The sequence below is a fragment of the Caretta caretta genome, chromosome 9, assembly GCF_965140235.1.
Source record: "Caretta caretta isolate rCarCar2 chromosome 9, rCarCar1.hap1, whole genome shotgun sequence".
NCBI lineage: Eukaryota > Metazoa > Chordata > Testudines > Cheloniidae > Caretta > Caretta caretta.
Genome location: NC_134214.1, coordinates 22477050 through 22497677, shown reverse-complemented (window position 1 = coordinate 22497677; position 20628 = coordinate 22477050). Strand labels below are relative to the sequence as shown.

Here is a 20628-nt window from a genome sequence, read left to right as displayed (position 1 = left end):
TAATCAGTGTTTGAAAACCCAAAAATGCTAAATTAAAGTTCCATAAATAACTTTAACTCTGATCCTGTATCAAATATGTATGGTTTACCAAGAGATGGGAATACATGATAGCATAATCTTACATAAAGTAGCCAAATATCCTGTTTTACCAAGACAATCCTGGTTTTTCAAATTATATCTTAGTGTCCGAAGAACTTCTTCTGGTCCACCCAAAATGTTCTGGCTTTTCATTTCATCAGTCAAAATGCTCTTTTTAATAATGGCTTTTTTTTAATAACTACAAAATGTTTCTTCAATAATATGCTCTGTGTTTACCACGAACAGTATTCATTGTGATGAACAGTTTGGAGTTCAGACAAATGTTAAATGACTTTATGAAAATCAATCTTTTGCTCAAAATGGTTATTAATGACACTAGTCCAGTGTTTCATGATAAAGTTATTCATAACACCGGATTACTGAAAAACATCCTCCCACTTGAGAAATACATGTTGCTGCTGAGTTAAGAGCTGGCAGTAGCAACATCAGCACACATTAAAAAAGAGTGCACTTTTATAGGAGCTTTGTAACCCTAAAAAACTGGTCATAAAAGTGTCCCAGTTTTTGTTTTGGAAAGTATGGCATCTTTCATCCTATGGAGTGGTGTGTGTTTAAAGGAGGCAATGTGGGCACACATCATGCCTCTTTTGTTACAGCATCTAGCCATAACCGGATCAGATGGCTCATGATATTTGGGGAGAGTAAACCTATGGCTGAATTACTGACATGATTTGACAGTAAATTCCTATTTCCTTCTCTCCCAGACTCCATAGCTTAGTAATTAATTATGCTGCTGTCCTTGTTATTCTAACTCAACCTATTATTTTTTCCTCTCATAAAGATAATTTGGCTCAAGGAACAACTAAAAACAATCAAGAAGTTAAAAGCTTGCATTTGTGACTTTAGTTGTTTTGAGACTTTCTCTTAGTTCTCCAGGAAACAGAGAATTTCGCTGCTGTCTTCAATTTACCCTTGTAAATTGATACTTATTGAACTAACTTCACTCTCCTTTTAAAGACTTCTTCACTATTGAATATACCCTTCAAAATTCTGCCTATCCAGTGGCTTAAGGAAAGCATAACATTATGCCACCAGAAAATACGAGGTTTGTAACCAGTAGCAAATTTGGGGCTCTCAATTCTAGGTGCTGAAGATCAGTGAGAAGCAGCAGTGACATATTACAGCTGCAGGAGAGAGAGGAAAGGTTGTGGTCACCCACTCTGTCACCATGCCTGCTACTAGTGTACAGGGAAGGTGATGCATAATCACCTAGAATCATTCTGGAAGAGGTCACTCACTCTTCTTTCATAGCCAGACAACTTGTGCCATGACAGCAGAATTACTGATTCCCCTACTAGAGATTCCAAGCCCAGAAGGGACCATTGTGATCATCTAGTCTGACTTCCTGTATAACATAGGCCATAGAACTGGGCTATATGGGGGGTAAAATGAAGATGTGCATTAAACAAAGGAACTTAGTTCACACTGGGGTTATTAAGAGCATACAAGAATTTAGATGTATAAGAGCATCTGTATAGATCATCCTGTCTTTATTGTAGCTATCATAATTTCAAGCAATATCTGTCATAGTTTCTTTTTACACATTTACTGTAACTGAAATTGTAAGGGCACTATAGGTCAAATTCAGCCATACCTTATCTCACACAAAACACCCACTAACTGCAGTATTTGGCATTATATGAATAATCCATGCTTTAAATGTGATACACAGAAGTTAGTCAAAGCCATCATACTGAATTATAAATGCATGATTACCTTTCCTCTAATCATGATATTTTTATACATTTATAAATAACATGAAAGGAATATATGACGGATCTGAGAAAAATATAAATGACAGAAAACAAACAAAACCCCACAAATTTTTATTCATGAGACTAATGGGATACAAAATAAATGTAGTTTGGTTAATCAGATTGAGATTCAAGTTCAACAGAGTTGATAATCCAATAACAAATCCATTTGAAACTATTGTATATTTTGAAAAGTTACTGTACCTTTTGCTTCTATAGAGGAAACATCATCACTACTGGAAGACAAAACGATTGGTATGTCAGTAATATATGTTTACATTTTGCCATATTCTGTTACTACAACCAACAAGTGACCAGTCTACAACATGGTATTTAATAAGAAATATTTTTAAGTGTAAACCCAAAAATCAAAATGAAAAATAACTAGCTAAATACCCTGAAAATCTGAAGAGTAATTCTGATGTAGGGCTTGATCCTACACACCCTTACAGAATAGTTTAGCCTCCTCTGGGCTGCAAAACTTTGTTCTAATTCTGGTCGTGGGCTTGGTGTCGGGTGGCTGGGTAGTGTTTAGTGCCCTGTGACATAAGATTCGATGATCTGGTGGTCCCGTAATGACTCTGTGCGTAGTCTCACTGGGGAAATGCTTTCATAAGTAAAGTCTATTCTTGTGAGAAAGGATTTGCAGGATCAGACATAAAGACAGTAGAAAGAACAACTAGTTTAGGTGTTGACTATTATGAAGAGAAAAAAGTATAAAGGATTATTAAGTAACCCAATCCATGTCAAAAATACTTCAGTGCTTTAATAATAACTTTCATAGTATAAAATTTTTCTTTAAAAATTTATTTTTACTGAAACATTATGAATCTGCGTACAAAATGGCAGAATGTAGCTATCTTATAATATAATCAGAAAAGCCAAGTCAGAACACAATGTCATTATTTGTTGGGGTATCCAAAGGACAGCAAATGTATTATAAAAACTAAGATCCCCAATCCTGCAAACACTCAAACACATGTTTAACCTTAAGCACATGAGTACGCCCATTAACTTCAACAGAACGACTCACTTACCTTCAATTAAACTATTTAAGCATGAGCACAAGAGGCTGCAGGTCCAGGGTTTAAGACACATGAGCAACTTTATGCATGTGAGTAGACTCACTAAACTCATTTTAAGTACTCTCACATATAAAGTTAGAGAGACAAGGTGGCTGAGGTAATATCTTTTATTGGACCAACTTCTCTTGGTAAAGAGACAAGCTTTCAAGCTTACACAGAGATATTATCTCACCAACCTTGTCTCTCTAATATCCTGGAACCAACATGGCTACAACACTGCAAACAACATATCAAGCTATTCATATGCATGAGTGTTTGCAGTATCAGAGTCTAAAGCTATGTTACCTTTTCAATGCTTTATTTGGTATCCATATTTCTACATCCAAGTAAGTTCAAAATACATTAAAATCACATGAAATGTAATGAAATGATGAAGACCATTTAAAAGTACAAACATTTTTGAAGTGTTTGTTTCAAGCTCCTTAAAAGAAGAACAAGTAGCACTTCCCCATTATGCAACTCAATGCACTATAGTCCTGACTTTCAATGTGTATCCTATCAAAAACCTGGGGTGAAATTCTGGCCCCACTGAAATTAGTGGCAAAACTCTCACAAGGCCTCTCTTTTGCTCAGACTTCCAATTATATGAAAATACGTAATATGGACGTATTAGATGAGGATAAAAACTCAATTTTATGTGTAACCTAAGAAACCAAGGCAAAAAAATTTTTAAGTGACTAGTGATGTAAAGTGTCTGAATTTGTGTATGTTCAATCCAACATACCGCAGAAGGGCATGATTTTGCACTTTCTGAAAACCAGGACCATTTATGGTGTCTCAAGTTGAGTTGGGCCAGATCTCTGAAGATGAAAAGCCAGTGAATGAATCTATTGCGCAACACAGCGATTCAAAATGTAAGAAAATACAAGGCAATACTAATATCTGGCAACCCAGTGCCAAACTATATAATCATCATCAAATTCTCCTCCCAGTAACACTAGTACAATGCTCCTAATACCACTGTGAGGAAAACCTTTCATCTAGGCATAACATTCTGGCATAAACTAAATCCTCACTGTAATCAGACAGATTGATGGTCTGAAGTTCATTTTTATTCTCTTTTTCTTTATACTTACCACATTTTCTTTCCTTTAATTTCAACCACTAATTAGATCTTCTTGATCTATTACACATTATCAAAACAACAGGTGTTTTAATTTCCATATTCACACCTAATTAACTTGACAATCTGCCTTTTTCCTATTGTTTTCTTATACTATTCATCAATAACATATGAATTATCATTAACACTATTTAACACCTTGTTCATAAACCTACTCTACTGTATAATTTCTTTTCATTAATGCCTTGTATCACTTCAGTCCAAGCTACGTTAGTATCTCTTCCTCAGTTTCTGAAGTGGTAAGGAAATAAAGGAAGGGAAGGCAATATAAAGAGAGGCTTGATGTCTTGAACTGTTGTTTCCTTTGATAGCACTTACCTAAGTTTTGTAATGTGGTGCCATTTTATTTTTATCTTTTTACAATCACTGCTTGCAACATAGCTCAGTAACAGAACTGGTCAATTTTTTAAATTTGAAAATAGCTTTGAAGAATGGCCTATTTTTCAAAAAGAAAATTTTCATGAAAAATTTGCATTTTGTTTGAAATTTTTCAGGTTTTGATTTTTCATTTTCCTTCTTTCCCCTTTCTCTTCCTGTTGCGTTCCTTATTCTATTTTTTCACTATAAATAAAAAATGGGGAGTAGAAGAAAAAGGGGGAAAAGAAGGAGAGAAATAGGTTGGGGGAAACAAGAAACCAGTGTTTTTTCAGGGAAAATGTCAAAACAAAGAATTTTTTAAAAATTGCAAAAAACAATTAATATTTTTGACCAGCTGTACTCTATATATTTAAAAGAGTAAGACACACAAAAGCAAACTGATGTATTAACACTATGAAAACAGTACTGTACGGGGCACTGGTTTGTTCACAGTGTGCCTCACAGTGAATTCTGTGTTCAAATATCAGAGAAACATACAATCACACTTATAGATAGTGCTACAGCATGAAACAACTCTCTGATTATGCAAATTTAAGACTGAAAAACCTCAACAGTGTTCCATTAATTCTGAGAGTCAGTGTTCAAACTGAAGTAGAGTATACACAGATTTCCCTGCCCCAATGTGTTCATTAAGCTCTCTGCGTTCTGCTAACCAATACCTGCCAGTGTTGATTTTTAGGCTTGGCTCATTAAGGTATTTTGGAAGAACAATTGTGTTGCTTTTGTTATTGCACCAAATGACAAATATTATCAACAACTGTTAAGAAACCCCAAACTCACATGTGGGCCTGATTCCATGCTGCAAATCACAAGGAGCAAATCAATGAACAAGTGCTTGCACAAGGCTATCATGCCTGTGTGTGTGATTGGGATGTTTCAAGGTCCAAGCAGAGAGACTCCATTTATGGTGTACCCCAAAATTATCTATCACACATCAGTTTCTTACCCTCCAGACCCAGAGTACCTGCCCTGATGCAGGGAAGTCTGAAACTCCTGCATTTCCCTCCACAACTGGTTGAGATAAACCAAATCTTCAGTTATAGGGGATCTGGTGAAGGATGTGTCCAATCCTTGCAGTTATTCTAAATACTTTTACAGCTACAGAGTCATCAATCTTATAGCTTTGCACAGTTGTCTTAACAGCTGGTACTGGCCTTGGGATCCCCTTATAGCTTCAAAAGCAATTTGTCTAACTGTCAAATACACTTGACGGACCTTGACACAGGATTCCCTAACACTATAGACTTGGCAGCCTTGCTCAGCTTGTCTTGTGACATAGGTAGAGCCTTGTGAAACTATTTTTTTTTTCATAAATTTTTGTTTTATTTTGGGGGGATTTTTTTTGTCCTTGTGTAACCCACACACCTCGTGAGTGTGGTGTTCTGTCCCATCTAGTGGCACCGAGACTACTTAAAAAGAGAGATAAAATGAGTCTGCTGTACAGCCTTAGCTAACAAGCATTGGCTTTTAGTTCATGAGGTAGATTCTCATGCACTAAGCTCCAGAGGTTCCAGGTTCAATCCTGTCTGCCAATGACTGGGGTCTGTCGGTGTTACACTTATGTTTTACTCATTTTATCCACTCAGGAACTCGCCCTGCTGCGGGGTGACTTTTTTGCTTGTTTTCCTTTTATACGTTGTTTTTTGTTTTATTTAGTGTTACTGAATATTTGCAAAAAACATGGAGCTCTAGACATGGGTGTACATCACAAAGCTTTCTTGGAATTTGTTTTTTAAGCTGCTATAGTTGGAAGATTAGCTTTCCAGCATTTGCGGTCTGATCCAATTCCTAGTAAAGTCAATGGGAGTTCCAAAACTCCCAACACAGTCAATATGAGTCTCTCCATTGACTTCAGGGGGAGTTGGATCAGGTCCTTGGTATATTTTTTTAAACTAAGTACTGATAAAGTAACTAGAGCTGGGTGGGAAATGGTTTTCTCAAGCTGTGAGAATGTTCTGGATTTTGAAAAAAATTTCTGTCACAATCAGAATGAAATGTCACAATCTCAAAAATTTTCACAAATCAATAGTCCAAAAATAAATTTCTGATCAGGTCAAATCAAAATGTTTCATTTCAGTTCTAACCTTTCTCTATTTTTAATCTTTTTAAAAAAAAATATAAATGTAAAATCAAAAGTCACTTCAAAGGAAAAAATGAAACTTTTCAAAAATGTCAAAACAATGTTTCAACAATTCCAAATGTTTGATACTCAATTTTTTTTAATCGGGTGATTTGTCAAAACCAACCCTTTCCCAGAAACAGTTTTGGTTTCAATGAATTAGCATTTTCCTACAAAAAATGTTTCTGCTGAAAATTCCTTACTACCTGTAAAAGTAACCTCCTAAATATAACAGTCAAAGTGCTTTTTCAGGCACAAGAGCTATGCACAGACTTATATCTCAAGTTGCAGAGCACTATACCCCTTTTACTAATTATTCTACTTGAACTCTACTGGGAATCCATGCAAATCAACTACAGGAGAAGACAAAAAGCACAAAAATCCATGCAGAGCAACTAGAGGAGTCAGAAAGCATGAGACAATGGAAGGAATTAAGATTTTGGTTTCAAGGAGAAAGACCTCAAGGTAAAACTGGCCTGCCAAATTTGTTCCATCTTCTCCCTCGTGCGTCACTACCTTTTACTACCCTGCACTTTATAGATATGCCCACTGAAAGCAATCAACATACTCTCTTCTTGTAATAATATCATGTGGTATGTGGGTAGGTTGAAACATCATTTTTTGCTGGATCAGTAATAAAACAATGCCAGTTTAGCTACCAAAAAACCCACCAACTCAATCCAGCTAATTTAAGAATATCACTACCAGTCATCCTATAATGTGTCAAGACAGAATTTACCTCTTATATGATTAAATTATTCCCAGCAGTAATAACATGAAATTTAAATATGTTGCTATATATCTGATTACTTGCAGGATCTATTTTTTATTAATTACACAAATGTGTTTAGATTACTTCCATGTTCCTTCTACACTCTTCACATACTAAAGAGGGATGACAGATTTAAAGCTGCTGATCACAAATATCTCAATCACAATATATAATTAATCAGACCAATTCTTAAACAATTTTTGTCTAAGTAAGGAGTAAAAATCAGGCTCTTGTAATTAAGTTACACATATCCCTTAATGTTGTAGAGATAAGATTAAAAATTAACAAGGTCTGTTAATGTACAACCAGATAGTACAATATGCCGTTATGCCACTTTCTGTTTGCAGCCAATTTTGGTATATGCCAGTTACTATTTATAGTTATTGGTAGGCATTAAAAACAGTGCATCGCTATATATACAATTGCTAGCTGTTCCTTCTCAATTGTAACCTGTCTTCTCAAAAAAACAAATGTAGGCTTCTTCCAGTCATTGGGGTTTTTGGAAAATTGCATCAACATACAAAATGTAATCCTTATTACTCAAAGCATGCCTCATACATATATGTATGATATGCCTCTGTAATGCAAATGTGTGCAATATTTTGTGTTATACTCAGAGTGCAAGAAACTGAGAAACTAAAATGATGGACCAACTATTTTTAAGATAACTATAAGTAAAGAGAAGTTCAATTTGTGCTGAACTTATTAAAAATCCACATCCTATCCGATATAATCAATATCATAATGGATACTGATATCTTTAAAAAGCAAGGGACAATCTAAACCACAGGCTCTCCTCCTTCCTCAGTTACTGCTGCCAGGGACTTTCTGCTTTGTTGCAGTAGTCGTCCATGAAAGAGAATACTGTTTTCCAGGGGCCGTTTTTTTTTCTAAGTATTTAGACCGTGCAGTAGGAACCATACTTGCAATGCTGTCTTTTAATTGTTAGTTAAGAAGATAATCAAAATGCCACACTGTCACTAAAACAACTACTTTACTGATGCAGAAAAAACAAAGACACAGTTCCTGAGAAGAGTGCAAAAAAGAGTGCTAGCCCAAGAGAGCAAAAAGCCTGAGGCAGCAGCTGGAATGGAGTATGCAATTCAGATTTTCAATTCAATTTTCCAAGGTATTACCATTGTTTAAAAAAACCACACTATTATTAATTATTATTATTATTATTATTAAATATTTGTTTATTGGTAGTAATAGCAGCTGTAGTAGTGAGCATTTATACAACACCACAAAAAGAGGTGGTAACTGAAGCCACGGAAGGAGAGAAGGCTTTGGGAAAAAACAAAGGGAAAGAGAAGAAGGGGACTGAGAACAAAGCCTGGGCCTGTTAATTGCCACAGATGTCTCTGACCCTTTTCAACCTGTGTTTAAGCCAAGGTATGGCTCGGAGACTGTGCATCACTGAAACCAGCACAATCTCCTTCCAGCAATGCACAAAGATGAGACACCCACATGACTCTTCCAGATCTGTTCGCTGACTTTAATACTTCTAGCCATGAGGTAGTGTTGATGCATTTGCAGATGTTGGCAAGGCTAAATGGAGTTGCTTTTAAGAGACTCTATTCATTTCTCTTTGCAACGACTGTTTTTACAAGATGACTGTTCATCAGCCTCAGGTACTCTAATTTATAGGGTTCAACAAAGGTCTATGTTGTCATCTCTCCATTCTACAGTTCACCCTAAGATGCTGCTGGGGAAAGAGTGAGATATTTAGGTTGCTGTATCCATCAATACACAGATGACACAGAGCTCCATGTGTCTCTCTTGTCAAAACCAGGCCATTTAGTAACTCATCTTTCCCAGTGTCCAGTTGAGATGAGAGCACAAGCCTGTTCTGGAGAATTCAGGAAACATTTAGAGAAAATGGCAGATTTAATATTAATGTGTCACTTCTACTATCACTGAAGTTCACAGTTCAGAAATTTTACTGGATTTTGAGCTGCTTTTGGACATCCAAATAATAATGGTAGTCCTGTTGGTTTTTTCCATTGACTTCACTTGCCAAGGAATTCCTCCTGGAACTAGCTAGCCATTATCTACCTAGCCACTAACACCCATGTTTTTGTCTCACAGAGATTGCATTATTGCAAAGCACTCTACAGAGGACTCCACATGAATAACATTTGGAAAATTCAGGTAGTACAGAATGCAGTTGCTTGCTTACTCAGAGGTGTTTCATGAAAAGAGATCACACCTATGCTCTGGATATTTCACTGGCTCCCAACTCATTTCTGGGTACAATTTAAAGTGTTGGTATTGACCTATGAGTCTTTTATGGTTTCATTCCTAAGTATCTAAAAGCCAATAGGACTTAGTTGCTTTAACTTGCAGCTGAGATCAACTGGGTATCATTTGCTGAAGATCCCTAGAATTACTAGCTTAAGTTGGTGACAGGGTATTCTCAACAGAGGGCCCTCAACTCTGTAATTCACTTCCCCCTTTGGTCTGGCAAAGCCCACATTTTTTAACCTGCCAGATCAACTGCAAGAATCACCTAATCACTCAAGGCTTTCCTGAGGAGAGTAGGTTAAGCAGGGGAAGACAGTCTTTTAATGTAATTTTTTGACATTTTCTTAATATAGATTACTATTGTTATTAATCTCATATAGTAAGGGTGTTTATGTTATGTGTCAGGTTAGCCACACAGAGACAGAGGCCAAATGGACACTAGCAACAACAACTTAACTGTAAAAAAAAAAAAAAAAAAAAAGGCACATTGTCTTCAGCACTAGGGAAAGATGTGCTGCAGTATTCTTCACACAAAGCCACCCATTGACTAAACATTGTAATGCAATTTCAACTTTCCAACTCTCTCCCTTTTAATTTTTCTTTTCTGCATTTTAACAATTTTAAAAACAGAAAACTATTTTTTTCAAACTAACTTTAAATCTAAACAAATTTTGCTCTGTTACTCATCCCTAAATCATACTGTTTGTTTAACTATGCAGCCAGAACAGGTAACAAGGTGGTGACTAGTCTGCCTTTTGTTTGCAACAGCTTTCTCTGGGAGGTGTGGAACAGGTGAATCTTCTGCTCCTGGTACTGCATCTGCAATTTGTAGTTTGCTCAGTTTTGATTGTTGAATCAATGAACTGAGGAGATTGACGGTTTTGTTGAAAGCCCCACTGTCTATCTCAACAGTGTATGATCTGGGTGTAATGCTTCCAGACCAGGCCCCAGCTCATGCCAAGACCCCAAGGCCTCACTGAACACTGACAAAGGCATAGCTGAAAACCAGTCTGGCTTAGCTGTGGGTTAATACAGTTAAAACAGATATTAGTGTTATAAGAATGTGTTTAGACTTTATGAAATCCTTGTAGGATGGTGCATGCATTAATCCTACTTATAATATCTGTATCCCACAGTATAAAGTTATATTGAGTGTCTGTATTGTAAACCTCTGTAACTGTGTAACTCACCAAACAGGAAACGAAGCATTAATTAAAAGTAAAGTGCTCATCCTGCACACAAGATGGCCCACTGAAGGCTAATGAGACATTGCGTAGCATCAAAGGACAGAGACCTAGTCAATTTTCAGAGTAACAGCCGTGTTAGTCTGTATTCGCAAAAAGAAAAGGAGTACTTGTGGCAACTTAGAGACTAACCAATTTATTTGAGCATGAGCTTTCGTGAGCTACAGCTCACTTCATCGGATGCATACCGTGGAAACTGCAGCAGACTTTATATATACACAGAGAATATGAAACAATACCTCCTCCCACCCCACTGTCCTGCTGGTAATAGCTTATCTAAAGTGATCATCAGGTGGGCCATTTCCAGCACAAATCCAGGTTTTCTCACCCTCCACCCCCCCACACAAATTCACTCTCCTGCTGGTGCTAGCCCATCCAAAGTGACAGCTCTTTACATAATCAAGTCGGGCTATTTCCTGCACAAATCCAGGTTTTATCACATCCCCCCCCACCCACCATACACACACAAACTCACTCTCCTGCTGGTAATAGCTCATCTAAACTGACCACTCTCCAAGTTTAAATCCAAGTTAAACCAGAACATCTGGGGGGGGGGTAGGAAAAAACAAGAGGAAACAGGCTACCTTGCATAATGACTTAGCCACTCCCAGTCTCTATTTAAGCCTAAATTAATAGTATCCAATTTGCAAATGAATTCCAATTCAGCAGTTTCTCGCTGGAGTCTGGATTTGAAGTTTTTTTGTTTTAAGATAGCGACCTTCATGTCTGTGATTGCGTGACCAGAGAGATTGAAGTGTTCTCCGACTGGTTTATGAATGTTATAATTCTTGACATCTGATTTGTGTCCATTTATTCTTTTACGTAGAGACTGTCCAGTTTGACCAATGTACATGGCAGAGGGGCATTGCTGGCACATGATGGCATATATCACATTGGTGGATGTGCAGGTGAACGAGCCTCTGATAGTGTGGCTGATGTTATTAGGCCCTGTGATGGTGTCCCCTGAATAGATATGTGGGCACAATTGGCAACGGGCTTTGTTGCAAGGATAAGTTCCTGGATTAGTGGTTCTGTTGTGTGGTATGTGGTTGTTGGTGAGTATTTGCTTCAGGTTGCAGGGCTGTCTGTAGGCAAGGACTGGCCTGTCTCTCAAGACTTGTGAGAGTGTTGGGTCATCCTTTAGGATAGGTTGTAGATCCTTAATAATGCGTTGGAGGGGTTTTAGTTGGGGGCTGAAGGTGACCGCTAGTGGCGTTCTGTTATTTTCTTTGTTAGGCCTGTCCTGTAGTAGGTAACTTCTGGGAACTCTTCTGGCTCTATCAATCTGTTTCTTTACTTCTGCAGGTGGGTATTGTAGTTGTAAGAAAGCTTGACAGAGATCTTGTAGGTGTTTGTCTCTGTCTGAGGGGTTGGAGCAAATGCGGTTGTATCGCAGAGCTTGGCTGTAGACGATGGATCGTGTGGTGTGGTCAGGGTGAAAGCTGGAGGCATGCAGGTAGGAATAGCGGTCAGTAGGTTTCCGGTATAGGGTGGTGTTTATGTGACCATTGTTTATTAGCACTGTAGTGTCAATGGCATTCCTAACTCAGTTCAGGAAGCGGAGGCATGTGCATAAACTCATCCCAGCAGCTTGGCTTTTGAGGTGAAGGGGATAAAGATCCATGACAAGGAGAAATGGGGTCTCTTTATGCTGTCTCGACTCTGAGGGCAAAGATTCCTAAACATAAGCAAGAGATCCCCATGCTGCTTGGCAGGGGTCAGCCCTAGGACATATAGAGCCGCTTATTATACAAGTTTGTATTACCTTTCAAAATCTGAGACTGCAACTCATTTGTGTGTATGTTTCCTGTTTTAATCCTGTAAACAACTCATTTCTTTTTCCTAGTTAATAAACTTTAGATTAGTACAGGACTGGCTATAGGCATTGTAACTGGTTTGAGATATGAGTATAATTGATCTGGGATAAGTGACTGGTTCTTTCTGTTGATAAGGGTAGAAGTTTCCTGTCAGTTATCAATTTAAACGAACTCAATCCACAAAGATATCTGTAGAAGTTCTTATATGCCCATACATTTGCCAAGCACTCCTTTTAAAACTGTGCATATTCTTTTTCTGTTTGTAAGTGCACGAGAGCAGAATGCACCACCAAGGCCATAGCTACTGGAACCAGCACAAACCATTGAGAGTTTGTTTACATCGTAGAACATTAAAAGTAGAGCAGTTGAGATCACCTCTTTTACCTTTTTGAAGGAAGTCTCCTGATTTTGTACCCATAGCCAGGATGTATTGGACCTTAATATTTTATCAGAGGTTTTGTCACTGTAGAAAGATATTGCAGGTATCAGGCAAGATAATTTACCATCCCCAGCATGTATCTCAGTTCTGGTACATTCAATTCTCTAACTGCTTTTACTTTCTCAAGGGTAGACTAATTCCATCTTTGGTTACTGTCTGTCCCAAAAATTCAATTTGACATAGGTGGAAAACACACTTCTCTTTATTTAGCTTGAGTACAGACTCACTGATTAAGCTCAGAACTTTATTGAGGGTTTTGCTATGTTCTCCCATTGATGACCTGTATACTAAAATGTCATCCCTAAAAATGACAACCCCATTTATGTTCTTAAGCAGCTCTGCCATCTTTCTTTGCAAAATTTCAGGAGCGCTGGTAATCACAAAAGGTAATCTTTGAAAGCAAAATCTCCCAAACAGCATAATGAATGTAGTCAGTTTAGCACTCTCTTTGGCTAAAGGAATTTGCCAGAAACCACTTGAGGCATCTAGCTTGGAGAATACAGTAGCTCCTGCCACTTTAGGGAGGAATTCTTCTAGTACTGGGAGGATATATTTTTCTATCACTACTGATTCATTAAGTCTTTTATGATCCACACAGATTTGTATATTCCCATTTTAACTCATAACAGGTACTATCACTGTATACTATGCAGTGGGCTCAGCAATTTTCTCAATTATATCATTCTTTTCCATTCTCTTTAACTAGTTTCTACTTTATGAAGTAATGGGATAGAAATTATGCAGGGCATATGTATGCTATATGGTTCAGCACTGTCTCTTAAGATGATTTCTACTGGATCTCCTTTTAAAAGTCCAATATCACCAAATATTCCATCAATTTCTTCCACTTTTCTCACTAGACCCATCATGGCAACCACACTAAGAGTATGCAAAAAGGAAAGGAGTACTTGTGGCACCTTAGAGACTAACAAATTTATTTAAGCATAAGCTTTCGTGAGCTACAGCTCACTTCACGATGAAGTGAGTTGTAGCTCACGAAAGCTTATGCTCAAATAAATTTGTTAGTCTCTAAGGTGCCACAAGTACTCCTTTCCTTTTTGTGGATAAAGACTAACATGGCTGCTACTCTGAAACCTGTCACTAAGAGTATGGAGATTGTCAGCCTCCAATACTCTAATCACATATACATTAAAATTAAAGCTTTTGTCTTTGTCTATTGTTTCTGAGGAAAATTGTCCAATGCAATTCAAAATACCTCTGGGGCTATTTAGGCCAGCATCTGCTCTTTTCAGCTCCATGACTGTAAGTCCCTTCTGATATGACTGTTACAGCTGCATCCGAATCTATTTGAAAATGAAGAGTCTTTCCACAAATATTCAGTTTCATCCTCCAGGCAGGCTCATTACACATGATTGATCCAAGACAAAATGGCTCTTGATTCACAAGGTATGTCTACACAGCACAGTGAGTCTCAAAGCCTGGGTTGACGGACTCAGGTTTGCAGACTCTCACTACAGCAGTAAAAACAGCTGTGCAGAAGTTCTGGATCAGGATGAAGCTTGGGCTCTGAAACCCACCCACCCTCTAGGCTTCAGCCCAAGCCCAAACATCTACGTGGGCAATTCTCAAACTGTGGGTCAGGACCTCAAAGTGGGTCATGACCCCATTTAATGGGGTTGCCAGGGCCAGCATTAGACTTGCTGGGACCCGGGGCTGAAGCTTCTACCTCCACCCGGGGTGGCGGGGTTTGGGCTGCAGCTCCCACTCTCCCCACCCAGGGCTGAGGGGTTTGGGCTCTGCCACCCCCGCCCCTCTCCCCCGGGTCATGTAGTAACTTTGTTGTCAGAAGGGGGTTGCGGTGCAATAAGTTTGAGAACCCCTGATCTACCCAGCTATTTTTAGTGCCATAGCATGGGCCCTGCAAACCCAAGTCTGTCAACCTGGGCTCTGAGACTCACTGATGCTCACCATGTAGATGTACCCTCAGCAGTCACTTCCCATACTCCCTTTATGTGGCAGACAGTGGCAAAATGCCCAGTTTTTCTGGATTTACAGCATTTGGCTGCTTTAGCAGAGCAATCACCTCTTGGACTGTGATCTTTTCCACATCTTGTGCATCTCATCTGAAAAGCGTTAGATTTTGCCTGGGGCTTACCCCACATTGCTTTAAGAACTTATTACACTTTCTTTTTGCAACTGTGTTATCTCCTATAGTGATTCTGTTTGTAAGTCACTTCCTCTAGGTTACTTTCTGGTGGCCACTGGTCTCTATTTTGATTTTTAATCATTTCCAGATGTCTTGCCATTTCTATTGCTGTGTGAAGGGTTAAATCTCTCTTCACTTACAGTTTCTCTGAAAGTCCCTGATCTAAAATGTCAATCACTGCTGTCTCTATCGTTCTCTTCGCTTTTTGTCTTCAAAGTCACAGTTCTCTGACATGCCATACAAGCCTCTCATAAAAGAATCCAGACTCCTCACATTTTTGGACATGCTGGTAGAAACATGCTCACTCATAAACCACATTACAGTGAGGTATAAAAAGCTCATAAACTTAGCCAGCAGCACAGCATAATTGTTCTTGTGGGTCTTCTCTCCAAAGGCAAAGGACTTAAAGATATGTTCAGCTTTCCTGCCCATGGCCATAGACTACAGAACTACATCGCACCTCTCCACTCTTCTCGTGGAGTTTAGTTGTGATGCGGAAACATGCAAATTGCTCCTTCCAATCAGGCCAGTCTGATGGTCTGTTGAAACTGAAGCTCTCTGGTGCATGGAACTTTGGCAGTTTGACAAAATTCTGCAGTGTCTATTGTTTGTCTTCTGACACCGTGTCAGGTTAGTCACGCAGAGGCAAAATGGACATTAGCAATAATAACTTTACTGTAAAAAAAGGATTGTAGACTGTCCTCAGTATTCTTCACACCGCATCACTACACATTATAATGGAATTTAAACTTTCCATCACAACATGCAAGTAGATAACTCAGAAAAATAAATGGCAGGATCAATGTAAAATTTGATACATGAGTATTTTATTGAAAATGTGTCAATGCCCATAACATTGCAACTGGCCTCCAAGTCTTTTCTCAAAGGAACTCAGTAAAAACGTTCAAATAAGTACAAATAAACATTTTTATGTAATAAGCAGCTTTCAAACTTTAAACTCTAAGTTATTTCTGTAGTGGATATAAACAGGTAAATGAGGCTGTAGAATTGACTTTAGTTTTATCTTCACACTAAGCAGAAAAGTGCCAGAACATGGATTGCTGACACTTTCTGCTTGCACTTTTATTAGCAAAGAAGTTGCTGTTAGATAAATCCTGAGAGCCCAGAGAGGCTATATAGTCAGTGGTGGCCTTTCTCATCTCAAGATGACACAAGACCCACTATTTTCATTCCCTTCCTGCCTCTCCTCTCTCATCCAGGCCTGTGTTTGGAATTCAGCAGATCAGGACTACTTCCTGCTACTTCTGCTTATCTGATGCGATGGGTACAAATAACCTGGGCAATAAATACTGGGCATTTAGCTACAAACATTAGTAGTTCCCCAGCAGCTCCTATACTTACCTTGATTATTTAATACAAGGTAAAACTGTTTCTTCCTAGGACTCTCAAGGTGGTCAATGGGGTTTTCACATTTTGCTACCCATCAACTACTACTGACATACATTCGAGACTCTGAACATTGGTTTTACTAAGTAAGATCTAATCTTCAATTGGAAAGTTTCCATTCTTTGCTTTTTTATTTTCTCCCCACCTCCTTTCAGTTGAATATGTACAGTAATATGCCCCAGTGAAAAAGAAAAAGAAAAAATTGAGATGCAACTTGATAATGGATTGTTACCCAAGACCAGCCATTTACTATCTAGAGGAAAAGGATTTTAAGACATAATTATTAAGGGGCAACCTCATGTATCTCAGTGTGCGCAATAAATGAACCAGAGGATTGTTATTCTGAACCTGGCTGCTACTAGAACAGAAAGTGAAACCGTTTTGCAGATAAACTGTGTTTTAGGCTTTGCAGGCAAAGCCAAATGTTTATGCACTCATTTTCATGTTTTTTTCAAGAATTTTTCTGTGAATGTTTTCTTTAAATCAGAAAATGAAAAATAAATATTTAGATCAGAAACTTCATCCGGTTCTGCACCAAGTTTGTGCACTTCATCTCAGAAGATAAAGATGTGAATTTCTGAAAAAATTAACTTCGAGAAAATGAAGTAGAAGTGCCTGTCCCCGTCCTCCACCCCGTGTTATTATATCTAAGATCCATCGCTTTAGGATCTGAGCATCCATCTTGCAATAAGGAGTGTATCTGTCTCCTCTAGTAGGGAAGTGCAATTATCCCCATTTTACACATGGGAAACTGAGGCAAAGGGTATATTAAATGACCTGCCCAAAATCATAGGGGAAATCTTGGGCGGAGGGGGAGGCAGTTCCCTGTGGGATGCAAGCCGTGGCTATGGGCAGGCAGGCCGGGCCCAGGCGCAGTACCTGCCACCAGCCCCTTCCTTCCACTCGCGGTAGCCTCGAGCAGGGCTTGTCCATCTCTCCCTTGCAGGCTGGTACCCGAGACGGGTGGAGGCATTGCTCTGTCTCGAGGCCTCCACTTCCCCCTCCGCCAGCTTCCCGGGGTTGCAGTGGAGGAGGCAGCTTGTCACCGTCCGCCCGGGCACCCCACCCCCCCCGGGAGCTCAGCGTGCGTGGCCTCCCCGGCCCGTGCCCTGCAATGGCGCCCTTTGTTGTCCCCGTGCGGCGGCCGCCCCCCCGCCCCATCCTATCCCGGCGGCCGCCCGGGCTTCCCGCGCACCGGCCCGACTCAGCCGCCTCCCCCTGCGGCAGAGGCCGCTCAGGCCCGGAGAGCGCGGCGCTTTGTCCCTGGTACCCAGGCTCCTGCCCCAGATTCCCGCGGCCGGGAGCAGCAGGGTTGCCCGTCCCCAGGCAGCCAGACGCGCCCCGCCACCGCCCCCCCCCCCGCACGCCCAGCCCCAGGACCCCGCTGCACCGCGCGCCCTGGACCCCGCCGCACGCCCCGGACCCCACTACACCGCGCGCCCTGGACCCCGCCCCACGCCCTGGACCCGCTGCACCGCGCGCCCTGGACCCCGCTGCAAGCCCAGGACCCCGCTGCACCGCGCGCCCTGGACCCGCCGCTGCACCGCGCGCCCTGGACCCCGCCCCACGCCCTGGACCCGCTGCACCGCGCGCCCTGGACCCCGCTGCAAGCCCAGGACCCCGCTGCACGCCCAGCCCCAGGACCCGCCTGCTCACCTGCCCTGCACATCCTGACACTCCTGGCCGCTCGTCATCGTGGCCTGGCCCGGGCAGCAGCGGGCGCGAACAGCTCGCCCAGGCTGTCGAGGCTGCAGCGACGGGCGCCGCGCGGCTGCACGCCTCAGCGCGGGAGAGGTGGGGGGAGGATGGGGAAAAAACAACAGAAGCCTCCGGTGGGGAAGCGGCCGGGTCCCCTACCGCGGGGAACGCGCCTGCGCCGCCGGGCTGCTGCTCCTGCGGCAGGGACCCGGCGCCTCCCGCCCGCAGCGCCGCGGGAGAAGGAAGAGCGGCTGCAGTCGGAGACTGGCCAGGGCCCGGGAGGCGGGGGAATCCCCGCAAAGGAGACGGCAGCACCAGCAGGAGGGAGCCGCTGAGCAGAAGCGCATCCACCGCCAAACGCAGGGCAGAGCCCAGTGTCACAGCTCCTGGTGCCCCATCGCCCCTGCGCTGTCCGGGGCAGGGAGCAGCCATCCCAGCAGGGCTGGCCAGCACCTACAGGGCTAGGACTCAACAAGTCAGGGTTCTGGTCCTGGCACTGCGTGCGGGGAGACCTCGGGCAAGTCGCCTCTCTTTGCTTCAGTTTCCCTATCTGTGGACTGGGTATAATGAGCCCAACCTCCTTTGTAAAGCACATTGACATCTACTGATGAAAAGCCTTATATAAGAATTAGGTGTTATTGTATTATGGGTACTTATATGGCCCCATTACTGTAGTACAAGGGTGGGCAAACTTTTTGGCCCGAGGGCCACATCTGGGTGGGAAAATTGTATGCAGGACCATGAATGTAGGGTTGGGGTGCGGGAGGGAGTTCGGGGTGTGGGGGGGGAGTGTGGGGTGCAAGAAGGCTCAGGGCAAGGGGTTGAGGTGCTGGAGGGGTGTGGAGTGTGGAAGGGGGCTCAGGGCAGGGGGGTGGGATGCAGCAGGAGTCTCAAGAGGGTTAGGGGGCTCAGGGCAGGGGTTTGGGGTGTGGGATGCAGGAGGGATTTGGGGTGCAGGCTCCAGCCCGGCACCGCTTACCTCAAGCAGCTCCGGGGTGGCAGCAGGGCTAAGGCAGGCTCCCTGCCTGCCCTGGCCTTGCACCACTCCCAGAAGTGTCCAGCACGTCTGGCAGTGTCTCCTGGGGGGGGGGGGGCAGGCGCCTCCACCACACACTGCCCTCACCTGCGGGTACCACCCCCCGAAGCTCCCATTAGCCTCAGTTCCCTGTTCCCAGCCAATGGGTGCTGCGGGCAAAGCCCTCTGCCCCCCCCCTTCCCTAGGGGCTGCAGGGACATGATGCCAGCCACTTCCAGGAGTGGCACGGGGCCAGGGCAGGCAGTGAGCCTGCCGTAGCCCTGCTGCGCCACAGGGCTGGCAATCCTGCAGGCCAGACTGAAAGCCCAGACGGGCCGTAGTTTGTCCTCCCATGCTGTAGTACCTGAGCCAGTGCTCCTATAAAAAAAAAATGTCAGAATGCTGTTCCCAAAAAAGCACCAGAACAGCCTTCCAGAGCATTCCACCATGACTTGAGTCCTGATCTGAGCACTTCATAATCTTCAGTGTATTTATCCTCACACCACTACTGAGGCAGAGTAGTGCCATTTTACAGATGGGAGAATTGAGGCACAGAGAGACTAAGTGATTTGCTCAGGCAGAAAGTTTGTGGCAGGGCGAAAACAGAACAGAGGTCTCTTAAGGGCCATAGGCCCTTCCTTCCCTTCCACCTAGCACAGTGTGAATGCTACCTGTAGCCCAGTGGGCCAGCTTATCTCTATTATTGTCACTGTTTTACATTATATTTTGAATTTGTTTTATTATATTCAGCAGTAATGCAAGGAACTTACAGGCTTGTGTCCTGCAAGACCTTGGCTTCAGCAGTTAGCATAAGGCTTGAGGCCTACAAAGTTTGGCATAGATAAGTTTTGGGGAACAGGAAGTAGAATGTAAGGGAGAATTTTGTTCATAATGACACCAGCCAATCACAGAACATGAACTGACACCAGCTTCTGGGAGGTTTTGGACGGAACATCTGACTGCAAGAGTGCCATGGCAACGAATTGACGGATATGATAATGGCATGAAATCATAAACACACTAAGTTATAGAAGAAGGACACCTTAACATTTGTAAGGGGAGGAAATACAAATAAGGAAGAGGGGAGAAACCCCTGCTGACTATGCATTAGACATGGTAATGTCAGCATAATATATTATAAAAGTGGCATCTCAGGGCAGTACAGGGAGAGAGATGTAGCCCTGGGAGGGACCAGAATGATGGCCACTAGTGAAGATGAGGAAGGTGATGCAGGGCTGGCCTTACCATCAGGCGAACGGAGGCAGCC

The 20628-nt window shown here is 41.9% G+C and overlaps 1 protein-coding gene across 18 annotated transcripts in view; it reads right to left on the bottom strand.

Annotated features, from left to right (window-relative positions):
• The window catches only part of LOC125642063 (caspase recruitment domain-containing protein 8), a 41037-nt gene extending 22439 nt beyond the window's left edge, over positions 1-18598 (bottom strand). For 4 of the 18 annotated variants that reach the window (XM_048862765.2, XM_048862766.2, XM_048862760.2 and 1 more), the window contains exons 1-2: positions 18305-18597; positions 2058-2089 (exon numbers count right to left, since the gene is read on the bottom strand). In XM_048862765.2, the coding sequence (XP_048718722.1) occupies positions 2058-2089; positions 18305-18342 (70 nt within the window). In that variant the 5' untranslated portion in view covers positions 18343-18597. Of the gene's footprint in view, positions 1-2057; positions 2090-18304 lie in introns of all 18 variants that reach the window. The other 14 variants (XM_048862773.2, XM_048862759.2, XM_048862774.2 and 11 more) reach the window with 6 other exon arrangements.
• Positions 18599-20628: the final 2030 nt, after the last annotated feature.